At 38.8% G+C, this 15,518-nt stretch overlaps 2 protein-coding genes and 1 non-coding gene across 3 annotated transcripts; all 3 read right to left on the reverse strand.

Moving 5' to 3' along the window:
* Positions 1-2,107: 2,107 nt before the first annotated feature.
* Positions 2,108-2,181, reverse strand: TRNAV-AAC (transfer RNA valine (anticodon AAC)). The gene has a single exon. It is a non-coding gene; the product is annotated as a tRNA-Val (tRNA).
* A 970-nt stretch (positions 2,182-3,151) lies between these two features.
* LOC147862171 (pentatricopeptide repeat-containing protein At3g02330, mitochondrial-like) lies at positions 3,152-5,963 on the reverse strand. The gene has a single exon (XM_087322997.1). It carries the CDS (start codon positions 5,808-5,810, stop codon positions 3,651-3,653), a length of 2,160 nt encoding a protein of 719 aa, XP_087179123.1. The 5' UTR covers positions 5,811-5,963; the 3' UTR covers positions 3,152-3,650.
* A 1,654-nt stretch (positions 5,964-7,617) lies between these two features.
* Positions 7,618-14,846, reverse strand: LOC147862172 (26S proteasome non-ATPase regulatory subunit 1 homolog A-like). The gene is made up of 14 exons (XM_087322091.1): positions 14,647-14,846; positions 12,487-12,550; positions 12,292-12,397; positions 12,103-12,214; positions 11,835-12,003; positions 11,624-11,758; positions 11,169-11,542; positions 10,964-11,099; positions 10,587-10,835; positions 10,292-10,512; positions 9,953-10,211; positions 9,636-9,868; positions 9,013-9,544; positions 7,618-8,324 (listed from the first exon to the last, which is right to left on the reverse strand). The coding sequence occupies exons 1-14, from the start codon at positions 14,790-14,792 to the stop codon at positions 8,007-8,009; spliced, it is 3,054 nt and encodes a 1,017-aa protein (XP_087178217.1). The 5' UTR covers positions 14,793-14,846; the 3' UTR covers positions 7,618-8,006.
* Positions 14,847-15,518: the final 672 nt, after the last annotated feature.

Consider the following 15,518-nt stretch of genomic DNA (forward strand, 5'->3'; position numbering starts at 1 on the left):
ATATCCCCCTCGAACCATATCCATCGTCCTCATCATCATCTTCACCATACTCATCTTCCTCTTCGACATCTGCCTCATCACCACCACCACCACCATCATCATTAGGAATTTCCTCCCCCAATTTACCATCTCTTCACACGACAGCAGCTCTCTGCTAACCTAGACATCTCCATCGACCTTTTCGAAGCTTCGTATCCATGGCGGTGCAGGATATTATTGCATCGGAGAAGAAGAAAATTGTGGTAAGGATAGCCAAAAAACATCGTGGCCACCACATCGTCTTTCTGAGGGAAGCTTTAACCCTAGCTCTAATTCCTTTGATCATCACCACGAGCACGAAGATACGGCCATCAAATGGGGTATCCCTTAGACCCTACGCATCAGAACCATTATCCCGCAGTAAAGGGGAAGCAACATGGTGATCTATCCAAAGTATCGACTTTGGATTACCTTTCTGATTCGGACCTGTCTTCCACTCAGATAAACTCTATCGGTGGGGTGGATCCTGATTTTACTCGGATTAAGGCTTCGACCAATGATCAAATCAAGTTAATGTGTAGCTTCGGTGGAAAGATCATGTCTCGGCCAATGGATGGGAAGCTCCCATATGTAGGAGGAGATACTCACATTTTGAATGTCATTAGCAAAGCCTCCTATTCTTCTCATCATGATCCACAATTCTATATGGCTGCAGAATCTCCCAAAAATACTCTAGGAAACAAAAATAGCTTGTAAATAGAAATCTGTAGTCATGGACCAAAAATAATTTAATCCAAGGGATAAGATTTAAGATTTTTTTTCCCAAAAATGTTCCATGTACTCCCTTCGGATCATGAAAATAAAAACTTCTGGTTGTAATTTGTGTATCTGTAGACCAAACTTGATATATTCACCCAGGATCTATGGGAGAAAGGAACTAGGTTTTCAAGGGATTATGGGTGTATTCACCCAAAATGTTCAAACTTCATAATATTCCCCTGTGATTGCTCAAAAAAGGAACCAGAATTTGATAGAAGTTGCAAAAAAGGATGCAATGTGTTTGCAACCTTAAGGCAAATTTGTTGCGAACAACTCACAGTAAATATGTAACATAAAGTTTGAGACTGAGAAAGAAGGAAACAAACAGAAGGAAAGACAAACTTTGTGTAAGAAAACAAATTTTGTGATTTCACATAATGTTAACTCTCAGGATAAAGGGTTCAGAATTAAGATTTTTGAAGGTTTGAATAATCTATTTGAATTGCGTTGCACAGATTTTGCTGTAAAATTGCATTATTCATCTGAATCTGTGGGAAAATAGCAATTAGGATTTGGTTTCTACTGTAAGCAATTACATATAAACACAAACACACACACAGAGAGAGAGAGAGAGAGAGAGAGAGAGAGAGAGAGAGAGAGAGAGAGAGAGAGAGTACTGACCTTATGAAGACGATTGATGATGAACAAGAAAGGAGAGAAAACTACCCAAATAATCACTAAGTAAAGAATTTTCTGTTTGAAGGGTAGTTTGGTAAATATGGCTTGTACATTTGAGTGTATATTTACTTTATAGAGTGTATTTTTTTAGACATAGGGGTAGTTTAGTAAATTTAGAACTTTCAGGGGCATTCTGGTAAATAGACAAACTTCCAGGGGTATCCTGGTACTTTTCCCTTGAATATATTATGCTCAAGGCCCTTGGGAATCTATTTATCCCCTACAAATGGTATGCTTGGGCGACACCTTCTCGTCTAAAAGCTTGTTGGTGAATGGTCATAATCTATTCTCGCTAATGGTGGCATGTGTGCATTTTGATGTGTGTATTTCAAAACAATGTATAGATTGTTTTTGTTTTATAAATGAATTAGTCACATTCGAGTCTCTTTTTATGATTTGTGCTATAAATTGGTCGAACATGAAGATAAATCTCAAATGAACCAACTATAAGATTGTAAACATTGCAATTCCTAGGGTACTCTCAAATCAACAAGTGAATACTCAAAGAATTGTGTGTAACAGGTGAATACTAATGAATTGTGATAATTTTGTTGGCTTGGTAAAAGGACGTCCAACAAAGAAAATGTAAATGATATCTCATTCATTGGGGTTCAGGGAAAAAAATCAAAATTGGCTTCGCCCGGGTTCGAACCGGAGACCTTCAGTGTGTTAGACTGATGTGATAACCAACTACACCACGAAACCACGATGTTGACATAAAGAATAATTATGTATTTATAATTGTATTAAAACACTATAAATCTTTCCCATAGTTTTAATCATGTTTTGCTATAGTTGTAGCAACATGAGTCCCTTCCAGACATACTATTGTAGATGAAATCTTATCATTTCTTAGTCGAGGAAAAATCTTTCGATGCTTCACATTTCACACTCGGGTAGTGAATAGCTTATTCTCTCCCGTTTCTATTTACCCTTTTCAAATTCAAGTTTCCTCTCTTGACTTAAAACCATAAAAGAGCTCAAAAAATGGTTCCCCTTTGGTCGGAAAAGGTTTTTCAGTTGAGTAAATACTAGGCACAAAATGGTGGTGTTTTGTGGTATTGTTTTGTCTTCAACCACCTAGGTTTGCAATGGGACTAACATTATTTTTCATGTGTTCTTGCATTCTACTATGTATTAAAAGTTGACGTTATCAACATTCATGTCATTCCATGCTTTTGAATTTCCCATTAATTAAATACTGTCTATGAATATTCTGTATTTACACCATGTTATGCTTTTCCAATGCTTACAAAGGTATTTGCCCTCATACAATCAATGTTGAAATAAGAAATAGCAATGTATATATTGTTTTTGTACATCTATGAGTCAACATTCCCATAATAATCTTTAGAAGTGGTGTCTAATGCATCTCAAGAATGTCTCAAAAGTATCAGCCTAAAGTGCTAAGACAACCATACTCGTCCTTTAGTACAGCATGTAGAAGCCTTGGCATGATCTTTATCTTCACGTTTTCAAGTAAATTGGATGTAAAGGTAAGTTCAAGATGTGCTTCATCTTTATTCTGTCCAAGATGTTAAGGAAGGAACAAGGGAGGAAATAAGTATTAAGCAATACATAGAAGCAAGAATGTAAACCTTTGGACAGAGTGTTGGCTTGGTCTGAGAGCCAAGCAGGTTTGACTAATGAGAAATATTATGTTTACATGTTGCAAGAATTATTTACTTTTTGAGTATTGAGGAAAGGGGACATTGTGTAAAACCAAGGTAGTGGTAAGGATATCTGGTGTTCGGCCAAGTTAATGTCGCAACCAAATACCATCGGTAACGTTCACAAATACACGTGAAATGTTTCACATTCTATGTCCGGGAATAGTGAGGATCATAGATACATTCTCTTCTTGAAATGTGCCAAAATAGACTTAAGGCATGTAGAGGACATGCTAGTCATTTCCTTGTAATAATCTTTGCAAGTTTTCATCTCATATGGACCAAATACTGACAGAAGCTCATGGCCGTCTCGTGCAGAGTTAAATTTATTATTATTATTGTTACATGATGCCTTCAGAGTATTTACATTTGCTTCTCTGTATGTGTCAAAATCTTTGTAAACCTGATCCACGATACCGTGGGATATCCAGAACCCCAAGATTTGTAATGGTACCATGAGACACAGATTATTTAAGGTGTTGTTTCCATGAAATTCAGTATAATCTACACAACTGAGCTTAACTTCATGTCAGCACCTTGTGGTATGTAACCATGAGATCTCATTGGACTTTTCAGCTTATCCAGTTTCACAAAAATATCACCAGTATCTTGATGACTTTGATCATCCACAAGAAAAGTGTGCATCTCCATATCCACTTCAATCCAAGCACCACCAGGCTTCTTCCATGCACTAGCACACTTTCTTAAGACTTTCAGTTCCTTGACATCTTCCCACATCTCAGAGTCAGCATACATGTTTGACATAATTACATATCCAGATGCGACATTTGGTTCCAATTGCGTAACTTTATCAAAGCATTGGCTTGCTAAATTAATGTCACCATGGGCTCTGCATGCTGCCAACAACGCTGTCCACTCAGTCGTATATGGTAAGAGAGGCATAGTTTGGGCAAACTCACCAGCCTCATTTAATATTCCAGCATGACTTAGAAGAATTATCATACTATTATAGTGCTCTAACCTGGGTTTTATACCATTATCCTTCATGGACTCGAAGCACGAAAGACCCTCCTGAATATCACATGTGTGACTATACGCGGTGAGCAAGCTTGTATAAATTCCATGATCTGGCTTTAAGTTCATACTTTGCATCTCTTCAAGGCATTGTTGTGCTAGCATCACATGACCAAACTGAGCATAAGCTGAAATCATTACACTCCAAGACACAATATCCCGTTGTCGAAGATGGAGAAAAACCTTCTGGGCCTCATCAAGGCTCCCACATTTTGCATACATGTCAACAATCGCAGCACCAAACCTCATGTCAGAATCAAAGTCGCCTCTAATGACCTTATCATGAATATGTTTGCCTTGGGCCATGGCACCTGCATTTGCACATGCCTTTAGCAAACACAAAAGCATTGCTTTGTCTGGGTTCACATTATCCTGGCACATCTTAGAATACAGCCCTAATGCCAGAAGACCATGTCCTTGTTGAACATAACCTGAAATTAATGCTCCCCATGAAACTATACTGGGATTGGATAACGTATTAAACACTTTTTGTGCATCATCTAAACTACCCAACCTAGCATACATATCAACAAGAGTTGTACCGACAGCCACATCGGAGTCAAATCCATCTTCGATGACTTGTACATGAATTATCTGACCTTGATCAAGTGTATGTGTATCATCACAGGATTTCAACAGTGACAAGAACGTAATTTTATCTGGTTTTACACCATTGCATTGCATCCGAATAAAAAGATTCAATGCAGGATATCCTAGACCTTGTTGACCATATCCAGTAATAAGTGCATTCCATGTTACAACATTCTTAATCGGCATCTTGTCAAACACTTCTTGTGCTTCCGTAAGACAATGACATTTTGAATACATGTCAACCAATGCACTGCCTACAACCACATCATGTTCAAGGTGGTTCCTATTGATGTCACCATGAATCTTCCTTCCTTTTTCCAAGTCTTTCAAGCTACTACATGCTCTCAAAACACTTGAAAATGTAACGATATGTGGCTCGAGGCCCTCTGTTTGCATCTTGTCGAAGATCTCAAGAATGAGATGCCCATGCCCATGCAATGCATACACACTAATCATGGCATTCCATACAACAACATCGCGGGATGATAGTTGATTGAAAATTATCTCTGAATCAACCAAACTACCACATTTACCATACATATCGATGAGGGCACTTCCAAGAGTTAAATCTGCTTCAAAATCACAACTCACAATATGGCAATGGAGAATCCGACCCTCATTTAATGCATTTTGATCAGTACATCCTTTCACCATAGCCAATGATATAATATGACTACATGACATACCTTCAGATTGCATATTATAATACAGGTCAAAGGCGTGGTTCAGTAATCCAAGCTTCAAATGTGCTGAAATGATAGCATGCCATGTATAAGAACTAGGTTCAGAAACATTGCTAAAAGCTAAAGAGGCTTCCAAAAGGCTTCCACACGACGTAAACATGCGGATGCAAGGGTCCATTAATGCAGAAAGTGAGGAGAATCCACAAAAGGCCAAGAGCTTATGGGCACCTCTACATATAGCCATGTCTTTACTTTGAGAGCATTTCTGCAAGAGAGTGTACATATCATTCCTGTAAAAGGGCATACCTCTGTGAACCAGAATCTCTGCCCTGTGCAGAGATGTTGCCATATCCATCCTTTCCTTCTTATCATTGGCACAGATTTCGTGACTCACATGGGTGGGTTAGCTCTCTGCGAATGAAACCATGCTCTGATGCTCAACATGTAAGGGCAAATTGCAGTTCTGGGTCTGTGCAGAATATAGCTCTCATGCTTTCCATGATCGGAGACTATCTATCAGCATGACCGATCTATATCAGAAAACAGAGTGGATACAATAATGCTAGGAAGGAGGTAGCCATCCATCCATCCATCCATGTCTCCTCCTTAACAAGTACATAGAACATTTCCTGTAATGAATCCGATAGACGGGAGATCCGGACTCTCGGTATGAATTGTAGAGACACTGACAAATCGAAACAATGCTTGTTTCCTTACGAGGAGGGTTTGAGATCTTCCCAATCCACACATCTGTTTTTTGTCCACAATCATTGTACACGTGAAACATCGTAGTGTTTAGGGTTTAGGGTTTTAGACCTGCATTGGTCTCTTCGGTTTCGACTTGCATTGCTCTCTAACACCTTTAAGGGTTTTTGGGTGTGGATACTTATGGTTGTTGTCCACCAATTTGCATTTCAAATGTGTGGGCATACTCTACATTGAATGCAATGCCGGGATGATCCATCGGTTCAAGTTGTGTGGCATTGGACATGGACAAGGGGAGCACGTGAACAATGCAAATGGAAAAGTTGTGAGAAGTTTCAACCCCAAATGTGATGTTGTGTAACAGGAGACGAAGATACAAGTTTTGCCTTTCCCAATGCATATTTTGCTACTCTAGTCAACTGGTATGACGTCACCTTATGATGCCAAAGCAATTTCGAGATGTGTAATTAGAAATAGTGCTTTGTTCTAAGTCAATGGATCAATGTTCTTGATTCCTATATATGACAAGGGAAATCAATTGCATTTATGATCGTTCTCATGCTCTCCACTTTCACTCTACAAGACTAGACAAGAAAGAGCTTGCCTTTAATTACTCGACCATTAGGGTTAAATATGTCTCATCGACAAACAATGTTGAAATAGTGTGACAAATATAACTTGATGATAGTCTTACATTTCATCCATCTCTGCATTGTAAGCCTTGAGCGGGACTTATTGAGTGATATGCTTGTGTATAACATATGTGGTAGAAAATGCATTAGCAAATGCAGATGTTCTTTAACATCTCGGTTTATGGTGCACTTGTTCACAAGTGAATATCAAGAAACTACATGCAATAGTTGTTCACCCTTTCACAAATGGTTTTCAAAATGTAAATGTTGAACTCTAGCTTCTTTCTTTTCCAAGCGTCTTAGAGAAGAAAGAAGGCTGAAAGCTTGCAGATTCCATCACATTCTGTCACCCATTTACAAGTTCTTGATTAGGTGATGAAAGGACAGCTAATCATTACAACATTTTAGGCTATCATGGACATTTTGGTATTTTTGTAAAGAAAATGTAACATCAATGCAGTCATACTTACATCACCATACTTGTATTGGTTTTTTCTACAAATTACCCTTTATGTACCATAGCTTCAATCTCACATTAAATGACAAATTAATATTCCTCTTAGAAACATAGATCATGGATTGATAGCACGAGATACTGAAATGAACATAATACACCTTAACCACATCTATACATCACGAAACTCACAAGTAATTACAAACAGTGAAAATGCCGAATGAATATTGCAGTAATTACAAGCAGTACTTCATTAAATAATTACCTCAACCTCAAAATTGCTTGCAAGCAAAACGATAACAATTGCTTTCCTAAAACTTTAATTTATTTTCTACCTGTTTGGTGCATCAAAATCAAATAAAATCCCTGAATTCAAGAAAACAACCAAAATCTAATATATTGTGTGAATCAGATTGTTTTACATTTGAATTCAATATTTAAAACAGCTGTTAAAATGTTAAAAACAGATAGCTGAGATATTTCACTCAATGGGGCCCCGGCTGCCATAGAATGCTACAAGGGGAATCTTCACATAGGGACATGTTAGATGAAACACCATTTCAGTATGTGAAACGTCACCCTTTGCAATTCAACGGCATTACATATAATATAAAAAGTGAGTCATGCAATTTTCAAAACCAGTATGCCACAAAACTGCGTTTATAGATAGATTCCATATGGCCCAATATGATGATGAATAATCTTCACTATAGTGATTTCCATCCGAGCAAAATGTGGATTTCCATGCTAACTTGTTTGTTTAAGACACATACTCAAAAGGCTGTGGTGGTTGAGGCTCGGTTTCCTCTGCTACTATGTTTGGTTGGGCAGCTTGTGTATTTGTAGTAGTACCTGGAGCAGAAGCCGGTGTATCTGTTGAGACTAATATTTCTGGCTCTGATGGCTCAAGGTCCTTCAACATAATAAAACCTGAAGGTATGGTCTTCAATGGCACATATCTTGATCCTTCAGGAAACTTGATGTATTTCTCCTGAGGAGGGACGACACGTGCTGGATTATACAGTGTTTCTCCTGTTGCTTGTTCCATCTCTGGCTTCTTTTCTGCTGAAGAATCAACCTGCCACCATATTTTATCCAGACCATGATTGAGTTCTAACATAAAACACATTCAAACTGCAGAATCATCATGGTAAAACTACCTGGCAATGACTAAAAGATAAAACATATGCTGTGAAGTGAGTGCACACAATTAAATCTGGCATGAAAAGGCAGCTTTGGTAAAGACGTAGGATCCCTAATAATGAATTTCGCTAGCTTGTTTCTTAGATAACAGTACAATTACAGAATGGAAAATCTCCACAATACTCTTACTTCCCAAACATGAGAATGAAATAGCCCAAATAGCACACATAAATTGTTCTTTCAGGGGTTGACCAAGGGCATTAAGGAGATAACAAAAACGTTTGAGCATATGGGAATAATGAAAAATTCATTTGGAGTTTCCTCCTATAAAAGCGGCTAGAGACCAAATCTCCCTCCAACTAATCACTGAATTGAGGCACATCCGCAACCTCACACAGAAAGGTGAGATTGAATGAAAGAACAGATAATAATAGAAGTGTACACAGGCCAAATATCTCCTGCTATCTACACAGGACACTTATGCCATAATGGACCTACCTCAAGCCTTATAACTCCTCTTTCGGGGATTATTATCCATCATATATGTGTGCATACAATACCCAAAATGATAAACATCTAAAAATGGCCAGCCCAACCCGTTGTAACCTAAATTCAATACATACCTGCATTGCATCAGCATCTTTTACATCCTCTTTCGTCGTTTTTGAAGTTTTTGAAGCCGCATTTCCTAGAGTTTTAGAACTCTCTTCGTTGGCAGCCTTCTCTGCTGCTTGCTTCAATTCAGCCTCTTTCCTAGATCTGGTCTTTGCACGTGCCGAAGTGGACAAAACAGCAACAGGAAACTTCATAGCTGTAGCAGTGACAGGAGGTGATGTTGGTGGTGGATATCCAAACATAGATGGCTTAGCATCAGAATTGAACGCAAACTTAGGCATATTCAGATCAAGATTCAGCCCAATAAAGGCAGTTGGTGAAAATGAAAGGCTTGCAAAATATATCAGCGGGTGCCAATACCAATACTGGCTAAAAACAGCCATGCCAACAACTGCAGTTATCCGATCATGTTTCGTCCTTGACTGTAAAGCAATTGTTACATTGCGACCACCAGCATCCAGAAGTCCAGTGGCCAAAATTGCACCCATCTTACTCATTGTGTCTTCATGCTTGTCCAAAATGATCTTCTCTAATTGGCGCCTACAATTAATATCACAAATGATGCCAATAGAACAAAGAAAAAAATAAATAAACAGTGTATCTAACAGCTTGCCCATTTAAAATCACCAACCTGAAACTTCCAACACGAGGTTCACGTGCATCTGTCGTCTGGACAAGCACCATTGCCATAGCAATGAGGGCCCCTTGTCTGACAAAATCAACCACATCTGATGTGAGGGGTTCCAGCAAAGCAATAGCTTCAGCCGATGCTGTCCCAGCACATGAAATTCCCACAGCTAGTGCTGCTCCATATCTAACATGAGGGTTATACGACTCTGAGAGCAATGATACAACTCGTGGTGTCTGTACAACAGATATAATGAAAACATGACTCAGAAGCAGAGACATTAACAATTCAACTTAAGAGCTGCCTTTGACGATTCTCACCTGCTCTGGTTCAGAGTAAAGAACAAACCCAAGTGCTAAGACTGCAGCTCTACGAACATCATTGCTGACATCAGAAACCGCAAAATGCAGGAGACGTCGAATGGCTTTGTTGTTGGCTGTGCCTCTGTAAGCTAGAGCCAGGGCATACATCCCCCCATAGCGTAGAATTGGATCTTGATCTCTTGTCATCTGTTCAATGAGTGTATCTGCTTCCTCTTCTCTACCATACACTATGAGGGCTACACCCAATGCCAAACCTCTGGAAGCAAACATCGACACTGACTAAATCTAAGAGTAACATAGCTAACACATATACCTCAGAAAAGCACCTTGACTCACCTGATGATCTTCTCATGCTGAGTATCATGTGCATATGCAAGCATCTCGCTGGCTTTCTCACTTCCTGTCCCAACCATAAGTAGCCCCATGCTTATGCCAGCCGCCTCACCAGCTACAGCATTATCAGTGTAAAGCACACTTCTAACATCATTATATATATCCTCATCTGCTGTCCCAAGAGCAGCAAGAGCCAACCCTAGACAAGCTCCGTGTTGAATAACCTGAAAACAGCTAAGATTAAGGACAGACAGGAGGGTTGGAAAAAGTATAACTATATTTTAAACGCCTCACATACTTCGTCATTAGTGTTCCTCAGGCTATCAATTAGAAACTGTTTAATCCCTTCTCCATGATTGGCATGTATCAACCCAAGGGCATACAATGCACCTCCTTCTGAGTATGGACTACCTCCACTTGTCGCCCCATTTTGAGGTAAATATGGAGCCATAAGTGATCGCCCTTGTTGAAGATGGCCTCTGTGTATAACGCCTAGACCAGCAGTGGCACTAAATTTTGCCCAATTTGTGGCACGGCTTAACCAATCCTGTCAACCCCATAAACTGATGATGTGAGCATCCTTGCGAAACAGCATTATCAAATAGGTTGTGCTGTATTGCACAAATACAATCAGCTAATACCGTTGTTAGTCAAGCATTTCTGAGTATAACTCACCAAATTTTCTCGCAAAAATGTGTCTACAGTTGTTCCAGCATGCATAAGTGCATTGGCATAGATGGTCGCACTATGGCAGACACTGTTCCTTAATTCTATCGATTGCTTTATAGTCTTCAAGATTAAAATATCAGATCTGCATTTAGAAACAGCAATTAGAAACCCCACAGTTAAAAAGCATTTGGGATACTTGCTACTTGATTACCTGTTATGGCCATACAAAAACTGCAGAGTTAAATGAATAGGAGTTTCTCCAGAGAGAATTTTTTTTAGCTTTGTGAGACGCCCTGCATATTTCACAGATTCTTCATCGTGACTAGTGGTGTTCTCATGACGTGTGGCATCAATTTCTCCAGAAGCCTGGTGTGTATCATCTGTCATATCCATCGAAGTAGTAATGTGTTCTGGGATCGAGTTACCATCCTCAGATGCTTGGACAGTATTGGTAGCTACTTGTGGAACCTCAGGAGGGTTTGGGATCCTGGGTTCAGGAAGCATATCTCTAATCCTCAAGAGAAAGGGTTGCCTCTCATTTTCATACAAATCAAATGCCACTTGAAAACCTAGTAATGCATCATCCTGACAGCAGTATGCAAATGTAAATAACTAGCCTTATTATAACATGAAATAAAGATGATCCACGTAAGAGTGAAAGACAACCTTGTCTCCTTTCAGAAGTATCTCAAGAATAGATGCAACAGTCCCAGGATCATCGAGAAACATGAGACATTGGCTGATACTTAGATAATCAGGTGATTCCAGACTCCGGTAAATCCGTACTAAAAGCTGAAGAACCTGCAAATAGAATTATAAAAAGAGAATCTATCAATCTGATAAGCATTAAATTTGAGTGTATAAAAAATAGATGTACCTCGTGGCGATATTCTCTCCTGTTAACAAATGATTGAGAGATGTTCATGCAATATGTCAGCATTCCCATGACATTATCACTTCTCAAGATACACTCCTCTAGCTTATCTAATCTTCGACATTCCAGGGTGATACCAAGCGCTTGCTGGAATTTTCCATCGATTATACATCTACAAATATGAGTATGGTTAGGCATGTTTCATTATCAGCATGGATAAGCTTGCAAAGGAATCAACATGGATCATTCACAAAGAAGATAACAAACATACTTCTCAAGCATGCGTTCCACGATTGCTTCAAGTCTTGGATCTACAACTATTGATGAGTCATTGGATTCTGCAGCTCTAGTCCTCAAAGCAGCATACTCATCAATTGCCTTAGCTAAAAGAGAATATACAAAGAAAGTATTAAATTCAACTTCCAGATCATAAAACTAACAATTTGAAAATCGAACTTACCGAGAAGAGTGTGAGCATATTCTGAATCCTCAGAAACATCAAACAAGCTCTCAGCCCGTAAAGCATACAGAAGTGAATCATTGGGCTCACCAAGGTAATAGAAAACCTGGAACAAGATCCAAGGGGCACAAAATTTTTTGAATGGATTGATAGCAGAGATGCAAGTTTAATTTTAAAAATAAGTTAAGCCTCTACCTTTGATGCAACCAGTGCTGCTAATTGTCTTTGATGAAAGGTCTCATCTTCATACAGGCTCTCCCTGCAAAAACGTGGACAAGCTATTTACACGATTTTTCTTTTATTGTTGCTGCAAATATATGAGTATAGCATCCAAAACTGAAAGGACTTTTAGGAATTTGCACTTCTTATGTACAAGCATACAGATAAGGATTGTAATATCTACAGTCAATTACAAATATCTCATCATGTTCAACATGACAATGACAAAGATGAGTTATTACATAGATATATAGATTTCATTATCATCCTCGAAGGTCAAATATGACTTATGAGACCAAAAGTGAGTTATGCTGTTAGTATTATGATAATGCCTCATCATAACAAGCTCAGATCTCGGATTTAAACAAAAGTGTTGTTGACACAAGGATTGACTATATGTGAACCCCCGTTCTACCTAACTGAACTAAAAGTACTTCTCCACCACCGACTAGGGTTTTTCTTTAGGAGAGTAAGGGTGGTATATGTATGTCTCTAAAAATAGGATTCCTAAAACCCGATACTGCACACGAACTACAGCCTGCCTCATATTGGTCACAGACAGCCATTATGGATCAGAAAAAAACATTAAATGCATTAGATGTTCAATCATTAAAAGAATATTTACCCTTGTTCCCATAAGGAAATTATGATGATAATTTCCTACCCAAAGACTGGCATAATGTCGTAAGCTAGTTGTTTTAGATGTTCAATCATTAAAAGAACATTTACCCTTGTTCCTATAAGGAAATTATGATGATAATTTCCTCCCCAAAGACTGGCATAATGTCGTAATGCTAGTTGTGTTAGATGTTCAGCTGTTGTAAGTCTCCTAATACATGGGAAATCCCACATCAGAGGTTTATCGCAGGACATCATAACACGCAGTATGAATGATTCAGGAATCTCGGATTTCAGGTAAATGTTAGCACAGCTAACTTCCATCTTACTGTTCATAATGAAAGGTTTGTGGGTCATGTGTCATAAGTTGCAAAATAAATGTGTCGGATATTTCAAATGTTCCAGATACTATTATACATGGGAAGCATCATGACAGCATCTGACATAAGATGTCATAACACCTAATGTCGTAGATCTTTGGGATTTGCAGGTAACTTTTAAATAAAGGAGATTTCATGGGAATTTTCCATCTGTAATAATGCCATAATACCAAATATGTTAGATGTTCAGGCATGGCAAATTACAAGTCAGGAATATTTCTGTACTGATTTTGGCATGTTTCCACTTAATTTTTGCCAACTTAATATCTTAAATTTTGCCAACTTATTCTCTTTAAGTGGAAACTTATTCTCTTAAATTTTGCCAACTTTTTGTTGTATCTTATTCTCTTTCCCTCTATATGTTTCAAATTGGGAAGTACAACAATTGGGCTTCTCGTCTCATATAAGAGTTTTAATGGAAGAAATCATAAGACAACATGGATTTAATCACAAATTATCAACAATCTCATGAGAATAAACATCCCACGTTAAAGTTTTGATATGAGACATCTTGAAAGCATGTTGTGATGCATAAAAAAACTTCATCTTGACACAGAAATGCTTAAAATTCTCAGAATATAAACTGATCTTTATTAAAACCGATAGCAAAAGACATGAGAGGTTAGATGCAAGAAAGCATTTGAAAAATGCGTCCTTCAATTGCAAATACTCAAATTTGCCAAAATGACAGAAAATGAAAAGAGAGTTTTCACAGCATCTTTATGAAATTATTTTTAAAATCATCCTTCCATGGCAAATGGTAAACAATCTCAAACTCAAAACCCAAATAATTTTCCAACATAGCAGGAACGAAAAGATCTGGAACAAAGCACCACGGAAAGATCTGTGGCAAATCTAAAAATTAATAGAATTGGAAGTTAAAGAAAAATAAAGAAAAACGGGGAGAATCAAAGAAATGCAGAAGATGGGGAAAACGAAGCATGACAAAGAGAAAGAAATATATATAAAGAAACACGGTGGAGCAAACAGGTTCAGGTTCGGACAGAAGGCCATTCGTTTTAGGAGGATTGGAAAAACTAACGGAATTCAGACAAAGACAAAAACAAAGAAAGATATAGAAACACGGGGAAGTGCATTTTTATTTTTTCTTGTTAGGAGGGGAGAAGAGAAGACTTACAAGCTAGATATGTCTGTGGAGATTTCAGGCCAGAAGTGATCGACGAAGATGTTGATGTTGGTGAGGGCATGGAGCTTGAGGAGGGGGTGAGGCTCCTGGAGCAGAGAAAGGAGGCCACTGGCAGTAGAGACGAGGGCAGTGGACATAGCTTCTCTCTGCGGCTGTGGGAGGTGGGAGTGTGTCGAAGCTTCTGGGTCTCCTGTGAGTGCGAGTGTGCGTTTTCGTTTCCTTTCTGCAGGGATCTTCTCTGATATGTCTGTAACTTGCTTCGAAGAAGAAGAAGAAGAACCAGAAGAAGAAAGAAGAAAGAAGAAAGAAGAAGAAAAAGGACAGAAAGAGAAGTAAAATGGTGGAAACAATAAAGATTTGAGAAATTACGGAAATAGCCCCCCCACCCTTCCAAACAAAATATGTACACATAAATCTATGTGTCTCATCTACTACCTAACACATCATAAAGAGACTTGTCTGCCTGCTTGCTTGCCTGGGCGAGGGAGGGAATCGTGGCCACTGGTAGATAGTACATGGCGCTTGCAATTTGCACCGTCGGATCTTTATCCCGAATAAGAGCGCCATCATTAAATCTGATTCTTGGCACCCGAGTAGCTCGACCATTCAAAATCCCAGTTGTCTAGCTCAAATTAGTAGCCCGACTTTGACACTCTGTAGTCGCCCAACTCATTTTCGTAGCCCGTCTCTCTCACTCTAGTAGCCTGGCTCATACGTGGAGCCTGACTCATGGGGAGCCCGACTCAATGTAGTATATTGACTCGTGGGGGAAACCTGATTCAAAGAAGTAGCTTGACTCGTGGGGAAGCCCCACTTAACGATGTAGCATGACTCATGGGGAAGCCTGACTTATAATGACATTC

This window comes from Azolla caroliniana, unplaced genomic scaffold, assembly GCF_043228905.1.
Source record: "Azolla caroliniana isolate FFs.n. ecotype wild unplaced genomic scaffold, voAzoCaro1.0.p SCAF_7, whole genome shotgun sequence".
Lineage (NCBI taxonomy): Eukaryota > Viridiplantae > Streptophyta > Polypodiopsida > Salviniales > Salviniaceae > Azolla > Azolla caroliniana.